At 57.6% G+C, this 13807-nt stretch overlaps 1 protein-coding gene across 1 annotated transcript in view; it reads right to left on the reverse strand.

The window, feature by feature from the left end:
* CHCHD6 (coiled-coil-helix-coiled-coil-helix domain containing 6) overlaps window positions 1–13807 on the reverse strand; it is a 133042-nt gene that overhangs the window by 105396 nt on the left and 13839 nt on the right. Inside the window, exons 2-4 of the mRNA XM_060109995.1 lie at window positions 11509–11617; window positions 8520–8592; window positions 6711–6855 (exon numbers count right to left, since the gene is read on the reverse strand). Coding sequence (XP_059965978.1) covers window positions 6711–6855; window positions 8520–8592; window positions 11509–11617 — 327 coding nt within the window. The remainder of the gene's footprint in view (window positions 1–6710; window positions 6856–8519; window positions 8593–11508; window positions 11618–13807) is intronic.

The raw sequence follows: 13807 nt of genomic DNA on the forward strand, positions 1-13807 counted from the left end.
TCGCCACAGGTGGCCCCTCCTCCCTGCTCGCGCCCCGCCCGCCACCTCGCCTTCCAGGGGGTGAAAATGTGCACAACAGCTGAGGGAAAACAGGACTTTTCCACCTAAGGACGCACCACGGTGCCCTTGTGGGCTGGACAGCCGGACAGGAAACAAGAGCCCGACGAGCTTCCCGGGTGACGCCGCTGGCCCGCCCTCAGCTCTGCGGGGCCCACGGGGCTCCCGGCGGCGGGGAGGCGCCTAGACGGGCAGCAGCCTCCGCGCTCGGGCCGGACGGTGAGTCCAACATGCCTGGACGGGGTTTCCTTCCACTCCTACCACGTACCTCCAACCTCACACGGCCAGGCCCCAGGGTCCAGCTGCACACAAGCCAGGTCCCTGTAGGGGTCGGGGGGTGCACCTGGCCCTCGCTGCCTGGCTCTGGCCACAGTCTACCCTCGCCCACCCCCCAACGCCGAGCCCTGCTCGCCCGGCTCCTCCAGGCCTGGCTCCAGCAGAGAGCGGGCTCTCTTCCCTTGCTCTCCTCGGCGAGGGGCTCCCACTTCCCTTTGAGGCCGAGAAGTCTGACCAAGGCGTCCATCTGGGCAGGAGCTGCATCAGGACCGGTCACCTGGAGCTCGTGTCACACAGCACAGCCCCAGCCCTCTAGGACCACGGGAGCCGCGTGGGACACACCACATCTCGCGGGGCACAGCAGCAAAAAGGGCCGAGAACTAGGGGGGCCCCGGGCTCCCAACACCGGTCCAGGAGCCGGCTCTGGGCCTGCTGCACCAGCACCACAGGGGCTGTTAGCAATGTGTATTCCGGCATCAAATCCACTGTTTCCAGCCCAAGATCCAAGTACGTATATTTTTATTGGTCCTGGCGCACAGCACTGGGCAGCCGGGCCAAAGGCACAGAGAGCAGAGGGTGCGGGCGGGCGTCTGCCCAAGGCCAGGCTGAGCCGGGGCCCTGGTTCCGCGCCCCGCCCGCCACGCCCACACCACCCGTGCGGAAGGCCCGAGGCATCTGCCCCCAAATAAATGGACAGATGAGGGCAGGAACTGCGCAGATTTGTCCTAAGGTCAGTTCCGTCAACTCCACGTCCTGGTCCTCGGGTGGAGGTGAAGCAGAGAAGAATAAATTATAACTTTTCCAGCAATGCACAGAGTGCCCGGGGATTGGGGGAGCCCAGTGACGGGCCCCCACTCGTGCCAGGCTCCCTCCCTGGTCCCCGCGACCCCTGCAGCATCATGACACAGGCCTGATGCGCCGAGGGCCAGCCGTGGACGTGGCGCCAGCTCTTAGCCCGTGTCTGGATTCACGCCCTCCCTCCACCCCCAGTTTGTATAGAGTATATGAGAAATAAAACCAAAGTGTTTTGTTTTTTTTGCGGTACGCGGGCCTCTCACTGCTGTGGTCTCTCCCGTTGCGGAGCACAGGCTCCGGACACGCAGGCTCAGCAGCCATGGCTCACGGGCCCAGCCGCTCCGCAGCATGTGGGATCCTCCTGGACCGGGGCGCGAACCCGTGTCCCCTGCATCGGCAGGCAGACTCTCAACCACTGCGCCACCTGGGAAGCCCCCAAAGTGTTTTTTTGGTGTGTAACCAGCTTAAAATATGGTTGAACCAGTTTTCACACGAGCCTACCTGTAGTTTTCCTTTCTCTAAAAATTGTCATATCCTCTAACCACAGGCCTAGTGATTTTGACTTTGACCTCAACAAGGAAAGCAGGAACCCAGGAGCCCTCACACTACGCCTTCTGACTGACTGCTCCAATTCCCTAAAAGAATGACGTGCACCCCCCGCCCTCTGAGCAGAGGTGACTGTGGTGGGGGGGGCGGGGGGGCCAGGGCCAGGGCCGGGCGGCCCTTACACCAGGCCTGTGGAGGCCCCGCCTGCCTGTGGAGGGACGGCCCTGAACACCAGGAGCCCCCTGGGCCTGGGCAGGCTCCTTTTGGTTTGACCTCAGCAGCAGCCTCTCTTTCTACTTCTCCCCTCCTGCACCTCTGTGCGTCTTGTTCCTTAGACGACCACCTCCCAAAGGGGGGCGCTGTGCTGGGGTCACGTGGTCTTCCGTGCGGCCACTCGTGAGAACACTGAACTCCCCTAAGCCCAGAGCCTCTCGGGGATGGCAGCTGTATCTTACTTATTTCCATGTATCAATAAACTAACCCAATGCCTGACATACGACAGGCACCCAGAGAACATATATATGATGCCATAAAAGAATCGCTCACTGGAAAAGAAGAGATGGAAGTTTTTACTTTCTATCGGGTGTACTGCAGTTTCACACTCCTAATAATACGTGTCAGGAATCCAACAGGCAGGGTCGTAAATCTCACTTTCCCTAAAGGAAGGCTCTGCCAGGCCTCCGCTGCTCCATCCACTGGGTTTGTAAAGCTCTGGCACCAGAAGACTGAGGCCAAGAAACCGCTCTGTTCTTTCATGTTCCTCTCTGGAACGTGGGATCTGGGCTCTAAACTTCCTCCCCGATTCAGAGGGAAGCACACGTCACACGGGCCCCGCTGACGCCCAGGCCTCCGCCCCAATCACACCTGTGGCTCCGCAGCCCTCGTGTAACCGAGCAGGAGCCCACGGGGCCTTCCCAGGGCAGGCTCTTTCCTTCCTCTGCTCTAGCTCCTCTCAGAAGCTCCCAGAAAACAGTATCTATTGCACACTGCTGAGTTGTTCTACAGATGTGAGAATCCCCACCAAATGGAAGATGGTAGCTACTTGATGACGAGCAGCCCCCAGGCCCCCTGGAGCCTGAGGATTGATGACATTAGCCCCTGTGACCCCACCTGCCACCCCACCATCAGCCAGCATTCCGTCAGAGAACTGCGCACCCGCTGATCACACACCCTGCGACTCCCCTCCCTCACCTGGCCTTGAAAAACACTTTGCTGAAACCCTTCGGGGAGTCCAGGAGATGGGGGTTGAGCCATCTGTCTCCTTGCAAGACACCTTTCTCTGCTCCAGGCTCCGATGTTTGCTCGGGCTCACTGTGCTCGGGCACAGGAACTTGGGGTCGGACACACTCACACGCAGGAACACGCATCAACACTCGGCAGCTCGCCGCAGCGCCGCTGGGCAGGCAACAGGAGCACTTCGGTCCTCAGAAGTAGGTTATAAAAATTATTACCTTTCCTTGTTATTAATTTTATGAACTTTTCCCAGTAATGAGCTCAATTATTCCCTCGTGCAGAAGAGGACTGAAAAGTCCGCACCGTAAAAGTCAGAGCAAAGAGCATGCTAAATGTCAGCGCACTCAGCACCCTCTAGACGAGGCCGCAGGTGCAGGGTCGGGGCACAAGCCCGGGGCCCAGGCTGGATCCAGCCTCAGCACTCCACCCAGCAGGCTCCCTCGTCCCGCCTGGCGGGCACTCGGAGGAGGAGGAAAAAGCCTCTCTGCTCCCTTCAGGTTCTTCTCCCCGTCTTTCCGCTCTTACTTTAAACCCTGCAAAGCACAGTTCTGAGGCTACCTCCACTAAAGAAGCTGCGACCACACCGACCAAGTGAAGGTGACGGCGGCGGCCTCGCTCACCTCTGCCCAGGCAACGTGCAGAGCAGGCCCGATCGGCCTCACCTCGCCTTCCAAACCAGCCACGTGTCTCTCTGTGTCTGCTCAGCCCAAGCCCAGGGCACATGGAGGTGTGGGACGTGGTCCTCCCGATCAGCGGCCTCCCACTCACCCCGCACTGCAGGTCCTAGGCCAGGGCGTGACTGGCTGCCTGGGCCATGTGCCCAGACCCTGCCTGGACCAGAGCAGGGAAAGAGGCCACTGCAATCCCACCCAGGGACACACAACAGGAAGCAGCTAAGTTCCTAAAAGGGAATGGCGGCGCCAACTGCACGAGCAAGTGGGCACTGAACAATCAAAAGCAGGGCCCTGAAAAGGAGTCATGGACACCTGCAATGTGAAGGCAGCCACGGGCCCCGCGGGCCCTCAGAGCTCTGGCAGAGGGCACCGTCCCCCCAGATGTCCGGGCGAGTCCAGGCAGGATGTGTCTTCTTCCCTCTAAAGATACCCTTCCTGGGCCTCCCTGGTGGCGCAAGTGGTTGAGAGTCCGCCTGCCGATGCAGGGGATACGGGTTCGTGCCCCGGTCTGGGAGGATCCCATATGCCGCGGAGCGGCTGGGCCCGTGAGCCATGGCCGCTGAGCCTGCGCGTCCGGAGCCTGCGCGTCCGGAGCCTGTGCTCCGCAACGGGGGAGGCCACAACAGTGAGAGGCCCGCATACCGCAAAAAAAAAAAAAAAGATACCCTTCCTGCCAAGAAACCCACACCTGGACCGGAGGCAGGAGGGCGGGAAGCTGTGAATCCCTTTCGCTGCAATGACCACGTTCCAGGTGACGGTCCACCCCTGCAGGCTGCCGCGCCTACTGGGCAACTGTCCCGGGAGCCAGCGCTTTTGCTCCATCCACACCGACTGACCCTGCACGTCCCCGGCCAGGGTTCTTCCCACCAGGTTGTCGGGCTGCCTGCCTGTCCTCACCAGGTGTCTCTGTGCGTCACGATTCTCCACCAGGAGGCCACAGGTCAGAGTACAGCACCCATCCCTACAGCTCCTGGGGCTCCGTCTCAGTTTCGGCGTCACTGGGCAGGCTGCTGGTCCACGGCCTCCTGCGGTGCGTGCACGCGGCTCGCTCATCCTCACCACGCCCAGTGCCGTCTCACGCCCGCCCGGCTCAGCCCAGCTGCTCCCTCGGCCGACACCACGGCCTCTGCATCCCAGGCATATCCTCTTTGCCTCCGTCTCACATTCACTGTAACAGTTTGGCCGTTTTCAGTTTTTGGTTCAAGTCTGTCTTCGCACTAGACTGAAAGTTTCCCAGGGGCGAGGATCCTACATTGTTGCTATTTCCCGAGGGTCCAGGTCAACCTGCGTGTCCCACATGCCTGCTGCCTGATCTGCACATCTGGGTAGAGGCCCTCCCTCCTGGGAGGGGGCGTCCAAGTGGTGCCCTCACACCGTCCAGCTTCCTGCTGTGGAGCTCGGTGAGCCGCTCCTGGTGTCCCGGCCATGGCCTCTGGAGCACGTGGTGTCAGATGCTGCTACAGCTGTTCTCCACCCCATTCCTGGCCATGACAGCATGATTTATAACGAGAAAGACGTATTTGGTCTTTGTCCACTGTTCCTGGCACAGAGCTCCTAAAACCCTTGGAATGAATTTCCTCTGCTGAGAGGGATGAAGGTGTCTTTCCTTATGTTGATGACGTGACTCTGGGAAACCACCCAAGGATGGGGCTGGATGCCCGTGGAGCCACCGTGGGATCAGAGGCCTGGAACGTGGGTCCCAGCCCCTGACCTTCCGGGAGGGGAGGGGGGCGGGAGGTGGAATCCGTCACCAGTGGCCGCGATGCAGTCAATCGCGCCCGCGTAAGGAACCCTCCATAGAAACCCTGAAGGGGCCGTTTCAGAGAGTGCCCAGGATGGGGAGGCGTGGAGGCTGGGTGGGGGTGCGGGGAGGGCGTGGAAGCTCGGGACCCTTCCCCACACCCTCCCGGCGCGTCTCTTCCATCTGGCTGCTCCTGAGGCACACCTGTTATCAGAAGCCTACGATCCAGTAAGTAAAGTGTTCCTCTGAGTTCTCTGAGCTGCTCTAGCAAGTTAACCAAACCTGAGGAGGGGGCCGTGGGAACCTCTCATCTACAGCTGGTGGGTCAGAAGCGCACGTGACAACCTGGCTTCAACTGGCATCTGAAGTTGGGGGGCGGGCAGACTTGCGGGACTGAGCCCATAACTTGGGGATCTGATGCCACCTCGGGTAGACAGTGTCACAGCTGAGCTGAACTGCAGGACACGCGGCTGGTGTCGAGAATTCCTTGGATGCGTGGGAACACCCCACACTCCACCACTGAGAGAATTAATACTTCCTGGCAGTCCTAGTTCTCTCTGGATGCCCACCCTCATCTCCCCGCAAACGTGATTAGAAGAGAGCCCCAGCTGCAGCCAACGAAGCCCTCCCGGTTCCCTGTGCCGAGGGATGGCCCAGCCACAGGCCCGCGCCGTCCAGGCAGAGGGATGTCAGAGCACTTGCGCTGTGGCTTCCGGAACACCCTCCTGCTGCTGCCGAGCGTGACCGGTACGCGGGCCGCGATGGCGTGGTGGCCCCTGGGGCACTGTGACCTCTCTTGCTGTGACACGCAGCCTGCACCCACAGCACAAAGACCCTGATGGCACCTCCCATCAGTTAAATGTACCCAGAATGGCAACAGCCAACGCGGTGTGCTTCTGCGATCTGCCAGCAGTGCTGGGCCCCGGACTCACCGCCTCCTCTCGAGCCGCAGGCAAGCCCGAGCATGACCACCAGGACGGTCCGAGCTGCTCCCTGGGGCTAGAGGATGCGCCCCAGCCAGTGGGCAGACAGCTCGGCTCCGCACCCCGGGTGACCTCTCCTCCTGTTCCTGGCTTGTTGCACGGCCCCACGCCCACAGTACTCTCCCTCTGCGCCCTCCTGGAACACATGTCCTCACGGCGCTGACACCTATGAGGCTCCGGGACCCAGCACCCAGTGATCCAGCTCTCACTGTGCAGACCTGAGGCCACAGGCCACAAAGCAAATCAATGACACAGCCGGGGCTCTAAGAACCCCCGCTCCTGGTCCCTAGAAAGACACCCTTTCCACAGAGGAGAAGCTGGGACTTCAGACCCATCAGGTTCCAGGGCCAAGCTCTGCTTCCCAGAGCCACTGAGCCAGGAGGCCGGCCAGGGACCCACACTCACCAGCTGGGCGGACCAATGCGTCTCCGGGTCCATGCCGCCCTCGCCCTGCCGCAGGGACGCGCTCTGGGGCTTGGTAGCTGCCTCTGTGTCCCTCGTCGTCACCTGGAGCAGCCCGTCCTGGACCACGGCCTGCTCCCTGTCACACCTGGGCCAGGGAGAGACAGGAGGCGTAGATGCAGACGCAGCTCGCTTCATCTGCCAGGGGCCAGGGACGTGAAGGCTGGTGGAACGCTGCGGCCGCCGCCAGAGAGGGTCAGGCACCAGTGACCCCAGTCCCCTGGGAGTGGCGTGTGCAGGGACAGTGTGACACTTTCTCCGCCAGAACAATACAGATGGGGAGCAGGAGGCCTGACAACCAGGTGAGGAACCAGACAGCCGAACCCAAATGAGAGATCCTCGGGGCACGGGATCAACCCTCACTGAGCAGCTCCTTTAGAGGGGCGAGGGCCGGGGGGGGAGCCCACCTCCCCCACCTGCGGGTGGGAAGGTTCAGAAGCAGCAGCCTTGCTTTTTTGGGGGGGTTTTGGGGTTTTTGGGGGGTTTTTTTGTTTTTATTTGCAGCCTTGCTTTTGAACATTCAACTCTCCACCCTGAACGCGCCCCTATCCTTGGACCTGTTTCCAGTCTTCCTGATAAAATCATCCTAGAGAGAAAAAAAAGTTACCGGCCCTGAGATGCTCTCAGAACTGTTATTTATTAGGGTGTAGAAAAGGCACACAGTGAAAGGGCCGCAGCAGGTCGGCCTGGGGGCACGTGACAGACGTGAGGCCCTCAGCGCCACACTGTCCACCGGGCCATGCGCTGCTTTCAAACTGAGCATCCACATACAGCACCTTCAGCAATAAAAATGCTTATGACGAGGCGTAACAAATGGAAGATAATTAGAAGACTGGTGAAAACAGCAAGATACAAAATTTTACATGACTTTGAAAAAATAACCCTAAACTAGAGGAAAGAAGACATTTGAAAGAAATAGTCCAAAATATTAACAAGGGATGATGAATCTATGGGCGGTTTTTTTCCTTTCATATATATTATCCTAAGTCTTCCATTAGCATGTGTTACTTCCATGTTTTTAAAATGTTTAAAAGCATTTTTTTAAAAAGGTTCTGGTTATTTATTTTTGGGAGGCCTCTTGGGATTAAGGACTGGAAATTCTCAGAAGGTAGGGTCTTAACCCCTGACCACGGAACAGCCATGGGTGGGCTGACCTACAGAGGGAGCTGTCCAGCCGTGGTTGACCGGGGGCCCCTAAGCTAACTCCGAGTCCCTGTTACAGAGGCCACAGCCTGGAGGCTGCAGACGAGGTCCCTCAGTACCAGCCGACAGCTTACCGAGTCAGCGCTGTGACAACTCCACGGCGGGCCCTGCAGACCACACCCCAGGGAGAGGGGTGCTCAGCTCCGCCTTCCCTGAGGCCTGGAGACTCATGGTGCACTCTGGGGACCTCTGGGCCCAGCCACTGGCCTACCAGCCCACGGGGCAGGGAAGCTCTCGGGCTGTGGGCTGTGCTGGGAGAGGCCAGCCGCACCCTGGAGCCAGTCCATGGAGGCAACTCCTGCAAACACAGCGCGTGCACCAGGCTAGAAGTGCAGCCACTGGGCCATTTAGTCCTGGCCCTCCCACACCCGGGAGTGTCTTCATCTAAACACTGGGATTAGTGCCACCTAAGTCACAGGCTTGGCATCCCACCTAAATAAGATGGCATTTGTGACGCAAACACTCTGGCCTTTAGGAGGAGAAGGTACCCGGTGAGGAAGGCGCATTGGGCCGGGGTGCAGGGCTGGGGTGAGTGGGTCCTCGGCTTACCTCTCGCGGAGATCTACCTCCACCCCCGAGGGCCGCCGGCCACCGCCACTCTCCGGCCTGGGCGACTTAGACTCTGCAAAGGGGGAGAAGAAAAGGTCAGTCCATCAGCAGCAACCCATGGACGGACAGAGGCATAGTGGCACCCAGGAAAGGGCCCAGGACGTCACCCCATGGATGGATGTGCCCCAGGCAGACACAGAACACAGCCCTACTCTGTGGTCAGGAGGGGGGTGGCCCGAAGGCCCCTCTGCCCGTCTCCTGCATAGGACGGCTTGGTCGCTGGGTCAGCGAGGACACCTGAGTGCGGTGATCCAAGTCCCCCTTCCTCCCTCTGCGGCCACTGGGAATCCAGGTCACCTTCCCCAGAGGCCAGACTGGCTGAGAGAAGCTCTGCTCTGTCCGAGCTGAAAGCACAGCCCTGGGGTGTCGGCTGGCTTGGCAGGGCGGGGGCCGTGGGGGGAGACTCCTCGCGCCTGGATTCTCTTAGACCCCTTTCTGTAGGGTTCTGATCCTGAATGTGGCCAACGCCCCACTTAAGGACATCTATGTAACCTTTCATCTGCTTCACCTCTAGTATCACTGGGCCCTTTAAGGTGTCGCAGTAGGTCTACCTTCCCATGGCCAAGAACGTGGGGATCCCCGAGCAAACCCAATTCACTCTCCTCTCCCACCGCACAGGGACACTGAGGTTCTGTTCCTCCCCACCACCCCAGGCTTCAGCGTCCCCATTCCGCTGAGGCCTTGGCCACATGTCCTCCACCCCATCGCAGGCCTCCACGCTCAGCCACTCGGGCCACATGAGACCCGGCCGGAGAACCAGGCTTTGGGAGGAAGACGGGAGGGCGTGCTTCTCCCAAGACCTTTTCAGCTGCTGACCTCAGAGGCTGGGGGGCTCAGCCCCTCTGGAAGGCCCCTCACCGCGCGCAGCACCCTGGGACTCACCCAGGCCCACGCCTCTCCCGGAAGGCCGGGCAGGCGCACTAGGCCGGGGAGGGCAGCCCTCGGGGCCGCACCAGGTCCTCGGCCGGGAATGTGCAGGAGGCACCGCTGCCTGGTGTGGATCTGATGTGAACGCTCCCTGGGCTTAGGGCCTGACTTACAACAACTCTAGTGACATGAGGTCTATCACGTTTATTTCTCCTTTCTATACAGTTTTCCTTTTTCACGATTACAAAAGTAACGTGTGCACCCACCACAGAGCCCGTGGCTGGACCCCCGCGCCCACGCTCCGTGGCAGCCTGCAGGTTCGAGTGTGTCAACCCTCCGTGGAGCTGGGACTCTCGTCACCTCTCTGACCGTTTGTACACATTCTCCATGCAGCCATCAGAGGGCTTCAAGGACTGCATACATATGAACACCGCTCACTCCCTGTTGGTTCTACTTCCCTGGTTTGTCACTCTTTGTTCATTTATTTCTTCTAAACTGTCTCTAATTGTTACAGTCACAGTCCCCACTCTTCCTCTTCTTTTAAGGTCTCTTCGCCTGATACAGGGTTAAGAGGCTACCTGCCACTCTATCTTCATGAATTCACCTCTCCCAGTTCAATCTGTGGCTTCCTGTGACACGCATTTGGGGTATGGTTTGGCACAAGGGTTTAATTTTAACTTCTTTTTCTAATCTTGTTCTATGACTAAAGTAAAAGCAAACACTGGATGTTAAAAGTAAAAGTGTTTTAAAATTAGTCCACTTCAGGGCATTCCGCCCATGCTGACAAATCCAGCCTTCAGAACCTCAAAGCTCACTCATCCTCAAACAGCAAAATACTTTGTTAAACCAAAACTGAATGATAGATGAACCACTCTTCTTGCTTTTTAAACTGCTCGAACGTAGCAAGACTGAAACAAATGCTTCTTTTCTCTTCCAAGGCTGAAACTGACGTGGCCTGACATATTCCAGCCATTTTTGCCCTCTTCGTCCCTTCTGCGTCTCCCCTTTCTACAGCTCACTCACGCACGTTAGGCCTCTTCAACCCTCTCTCCAGCCAGCTGGAGAGCCGGTGAGGATGACCCCCTGGAAAAGGACGAGGGCGTCTTCTGTGGGCTTCTGCTGCGTGTCACACTGTCGTGTGACACTGTAAGCCACAGGGTTGCACACCCGGCTCCTGACGGGAGCTGGGCTGCGTTGGGGGAGGGTCCCTGTCTCCCTGCCTGCATGTGCCAGCGCACGTCTCATGACCGCATCCCTGGCCGGCACTCAGGACATGCCGGGTGGACAGGAGGTTGCGGCCTCCTACGTGCTTGCACCCAAACGGGGCCGATGGGCGGAGAAGACAGCTCCAACGTGAGGCCGCGGTCACTCACTGTGGGTCGGGACGGCATCCGTGCCCCGCACGGCCAGGCCCCTCCCAGCCCGTCAGCGTACAACTCACACCTCAGGTTACAGCAGGCGGACCCAGATTCTCATCAACGAGCTCTTCTCATTAATCAGCTGCCACGAGGACTTTTCTTGTTTGTAGTATCTTAATATTTCTGCACCATACATTCTCCACTCAAACTCTATTGTTCCTTTGTGTTTGTCAATAGGAGTCACTTGGAGAAAAGCACAGGTTTCTTCACCTGTGACGGACACGACAGTGGGGAACAAAAGCGCTTCCAGCCCAGCTCAGGCAGCAGCTCCGCAGCGAGCTGGGGAAGGAGCCGGGGGCACGGGGTGGCGACCCTCCTGGAAGCCCCACGAGGACCGTCCCAGGAGCTGGGCCAGGACCCCGGAGCGTGAGGGCAGGTCAGAGCTCTGGGGCTGGCGCCAAGATCACCCACTCACTGCTTACGTGCGGAGAAGCTGGAACAGTGGGGAACTTCCGGCCCTGGTCATGGTCACAGAGGCTCCGACTACACAGCGCTGCAGTCCTTGAACAGGACAGCACCCGGTTCGGGGGCCCCTCTCTTGTGGGAAGCGCTCACATCATGCACCGCCCCCGGGCTCAGCCAGCAGCCCATCTCCGGGAGGAGCATCCACCCTGTCCCCGCCCAGAACGGCCACCCCGGCCTACCTTTTTCCCGGCCTTCAGAGGCGACAAGGGCAGCAGCTGGGGGGGTCAGCGGCCCCACTCTGGACGGCTGGCCGGGATCTTTCATGCGGTTGACCACGTTTTCAGACAGCTGTGGGAAGCATTGAGGGGAACAGTTAAATGACAGAACCCTCTGGAAGTGAAGACTCCCCTCTACCCACGCCCCAGATTTCTGAGCAGACTAACTGTGCAACACCGACTCCAGTAACGTAAGGAAGTCCACACAGAAACCTCTCGTGCTGGCCTGGCACCCGCCAGGTCAACGCCACGCCCAGCCTGGGCTCCACGGGCCACAGCGTGTCCCCCGCTGGCCTCCCGGCTGCACCTTCTGCTCCCACACACTCAGGGGACCCCGAGTTCCCCTTCTTCTCACCTGCCCTGAACCCATTCTGCTGAGAACCACTGCAGCGCCACCCTGTACAGAGGGTGGACGCCTCCGGCTGTGCAAACCTCACCCTTCCCTGTGGGCGTCCCAGGGTCCCTCTACGGTGGGCTCTTCCAGACAGCACCCAAGGTAAGGCCCATTTCTCCCAATCCTTTCCCTGTTACAACAGGCGCACCTGTTAGGAAGTGCCTCGCGTTCTACCGGCCTCATCTAATGGTCTGTAAATACCCTGAAGGCTGGGGCCACCTCTCCCTCCCGTCTGAGTCCCAGCAGGGCCACAGTCACAGCAGAAAATCCAGCACGGCCTGACTCATCTCACCCTGGCTCCCCCAGCGACGACCGGATAATCAAATCTTTCCCTCATTATAGAGGAAGTGAAATGGGTAAGAGGGTGTCATAAAACACTTGACTGAAATGAAACAGCCAGCGAGGGATGAATCCAGAATAACAACCCCTAAGAGTTTACATCAATAAATATTTATTAAGTGCCCAGTATGTGCAAAAGGCATCACAAAGCACAGTGAGGGGAGACGCTGAGATGCCTTGAGGACAATGTCTACCCTCAGCAGCTCCCCCTCAGGGATCCAGGTGCTCCCACGTGCGCACAGCAGCACTGGACTCGCACGGGAAAAGGAAACAACATAACAGCAACGACAGGCAGTGGTTAGAGAAATGAAGGTGCGTCTCCTATGAAACACCACAGAACTGTCGAGAAAGGACAGCTAAGACATGTGCCTGCCACGGAAGGATGCCACCGCTGACCCGTGAGCGTCAGAGGACACTTTGTATCTCGACTCTGTAAAACAGACACACAATTATAAAGACGCAGACCTGCGACATATACACGTTGACCTTGGCACACACGCATTCCCCATGTACGCACCCACTCAGAGCACGCACCGGATGTCCTGGGGCATGTCCTGCACACAGGGTAGGAGCAGCCGGGCCAGGACGTTCACTTTCAGCACTTCTGTGTTTCAGTTTTTTACCGTGAACATTTCTTTTAGCAAGTAAAGATTATAATAATAATAATTGAGTCCCTCTAGTATTTAAGACAGATACAAATCAAATAGCTGATTAATGATTAGAGAACAAGAGAAGACCAAACATACACAGCAGTGGAAGAGAATTGAGAACCCGGAAATAAACCTACATATCTGTGCTCAACTGACTGACAAGGGTGCCAGGACCATTTAATGGGGAAAGAATAGTCTCTTCAACAAATGGTGCTGGGAGAGCTGGACACTCATGTGCAAAAGGATGAAGTTAGACCCCTACTTCACACCATATACAAAATCCGACTCAAAAGGGATCAGAGACCTAAATGCAGGAGTTAAAACAATGAAACTCTTGGAAGGAAACACAGGTGTAAATCTTTTTGACCCTGGCTTTGGCAGTGAATTTGTAGGCCACCAACAGCATGAGCAATCAAAGAGAAAACATATACTGAACTTCATCAAAATTAGAGTTTTGTTTTTCAAAAGACACAGTCAAGTAAGCTGAAAAGACAACCCACAGAATCTGCAAATCATATATCTGACAAGGGACATGTATCTAGAATATACAAAGAACTCCCAGAACCCAATAATACAAAGAAAAATAACCGAATTTTAAAATGGGCAAAGAATCAGAATAGTCATTTCTCCAAAGAAGATACACAAATGGCCAATAAGCAAACGAAAAGATGCGCAATATCCTTAGTCATGAGAGAAATGCAAATCCAAACCACAATGAGATACCACTTCACATGCACTAGAATGTCTATAATCAAGAAGTCAGATAGTAACAAGTATTGGTAAGGACCTGGAGAAGCTGGAACCCTAACACACTGCTGGTGGCAAATAAATGGTGCAGCCACAGTGGAAAACAGTCTGGAAGTTCCTCAAAAGTTCAATA

This window comes from Mesoplodon densirostris, chromosome 10 (genome assembly GCF_025265405.1).
Source record: "Mesoplodon densirostris isolate mMesDen1 chromosome 10, mMesDen1 primary haplotype, whole genome shotgun sequence".
NCBI lineage: Eukaryota > Metazoa > Chordata > Mammalia > Artiodactyla > Ziphiidae > Mesoplodon > Mesoplodon densirostris.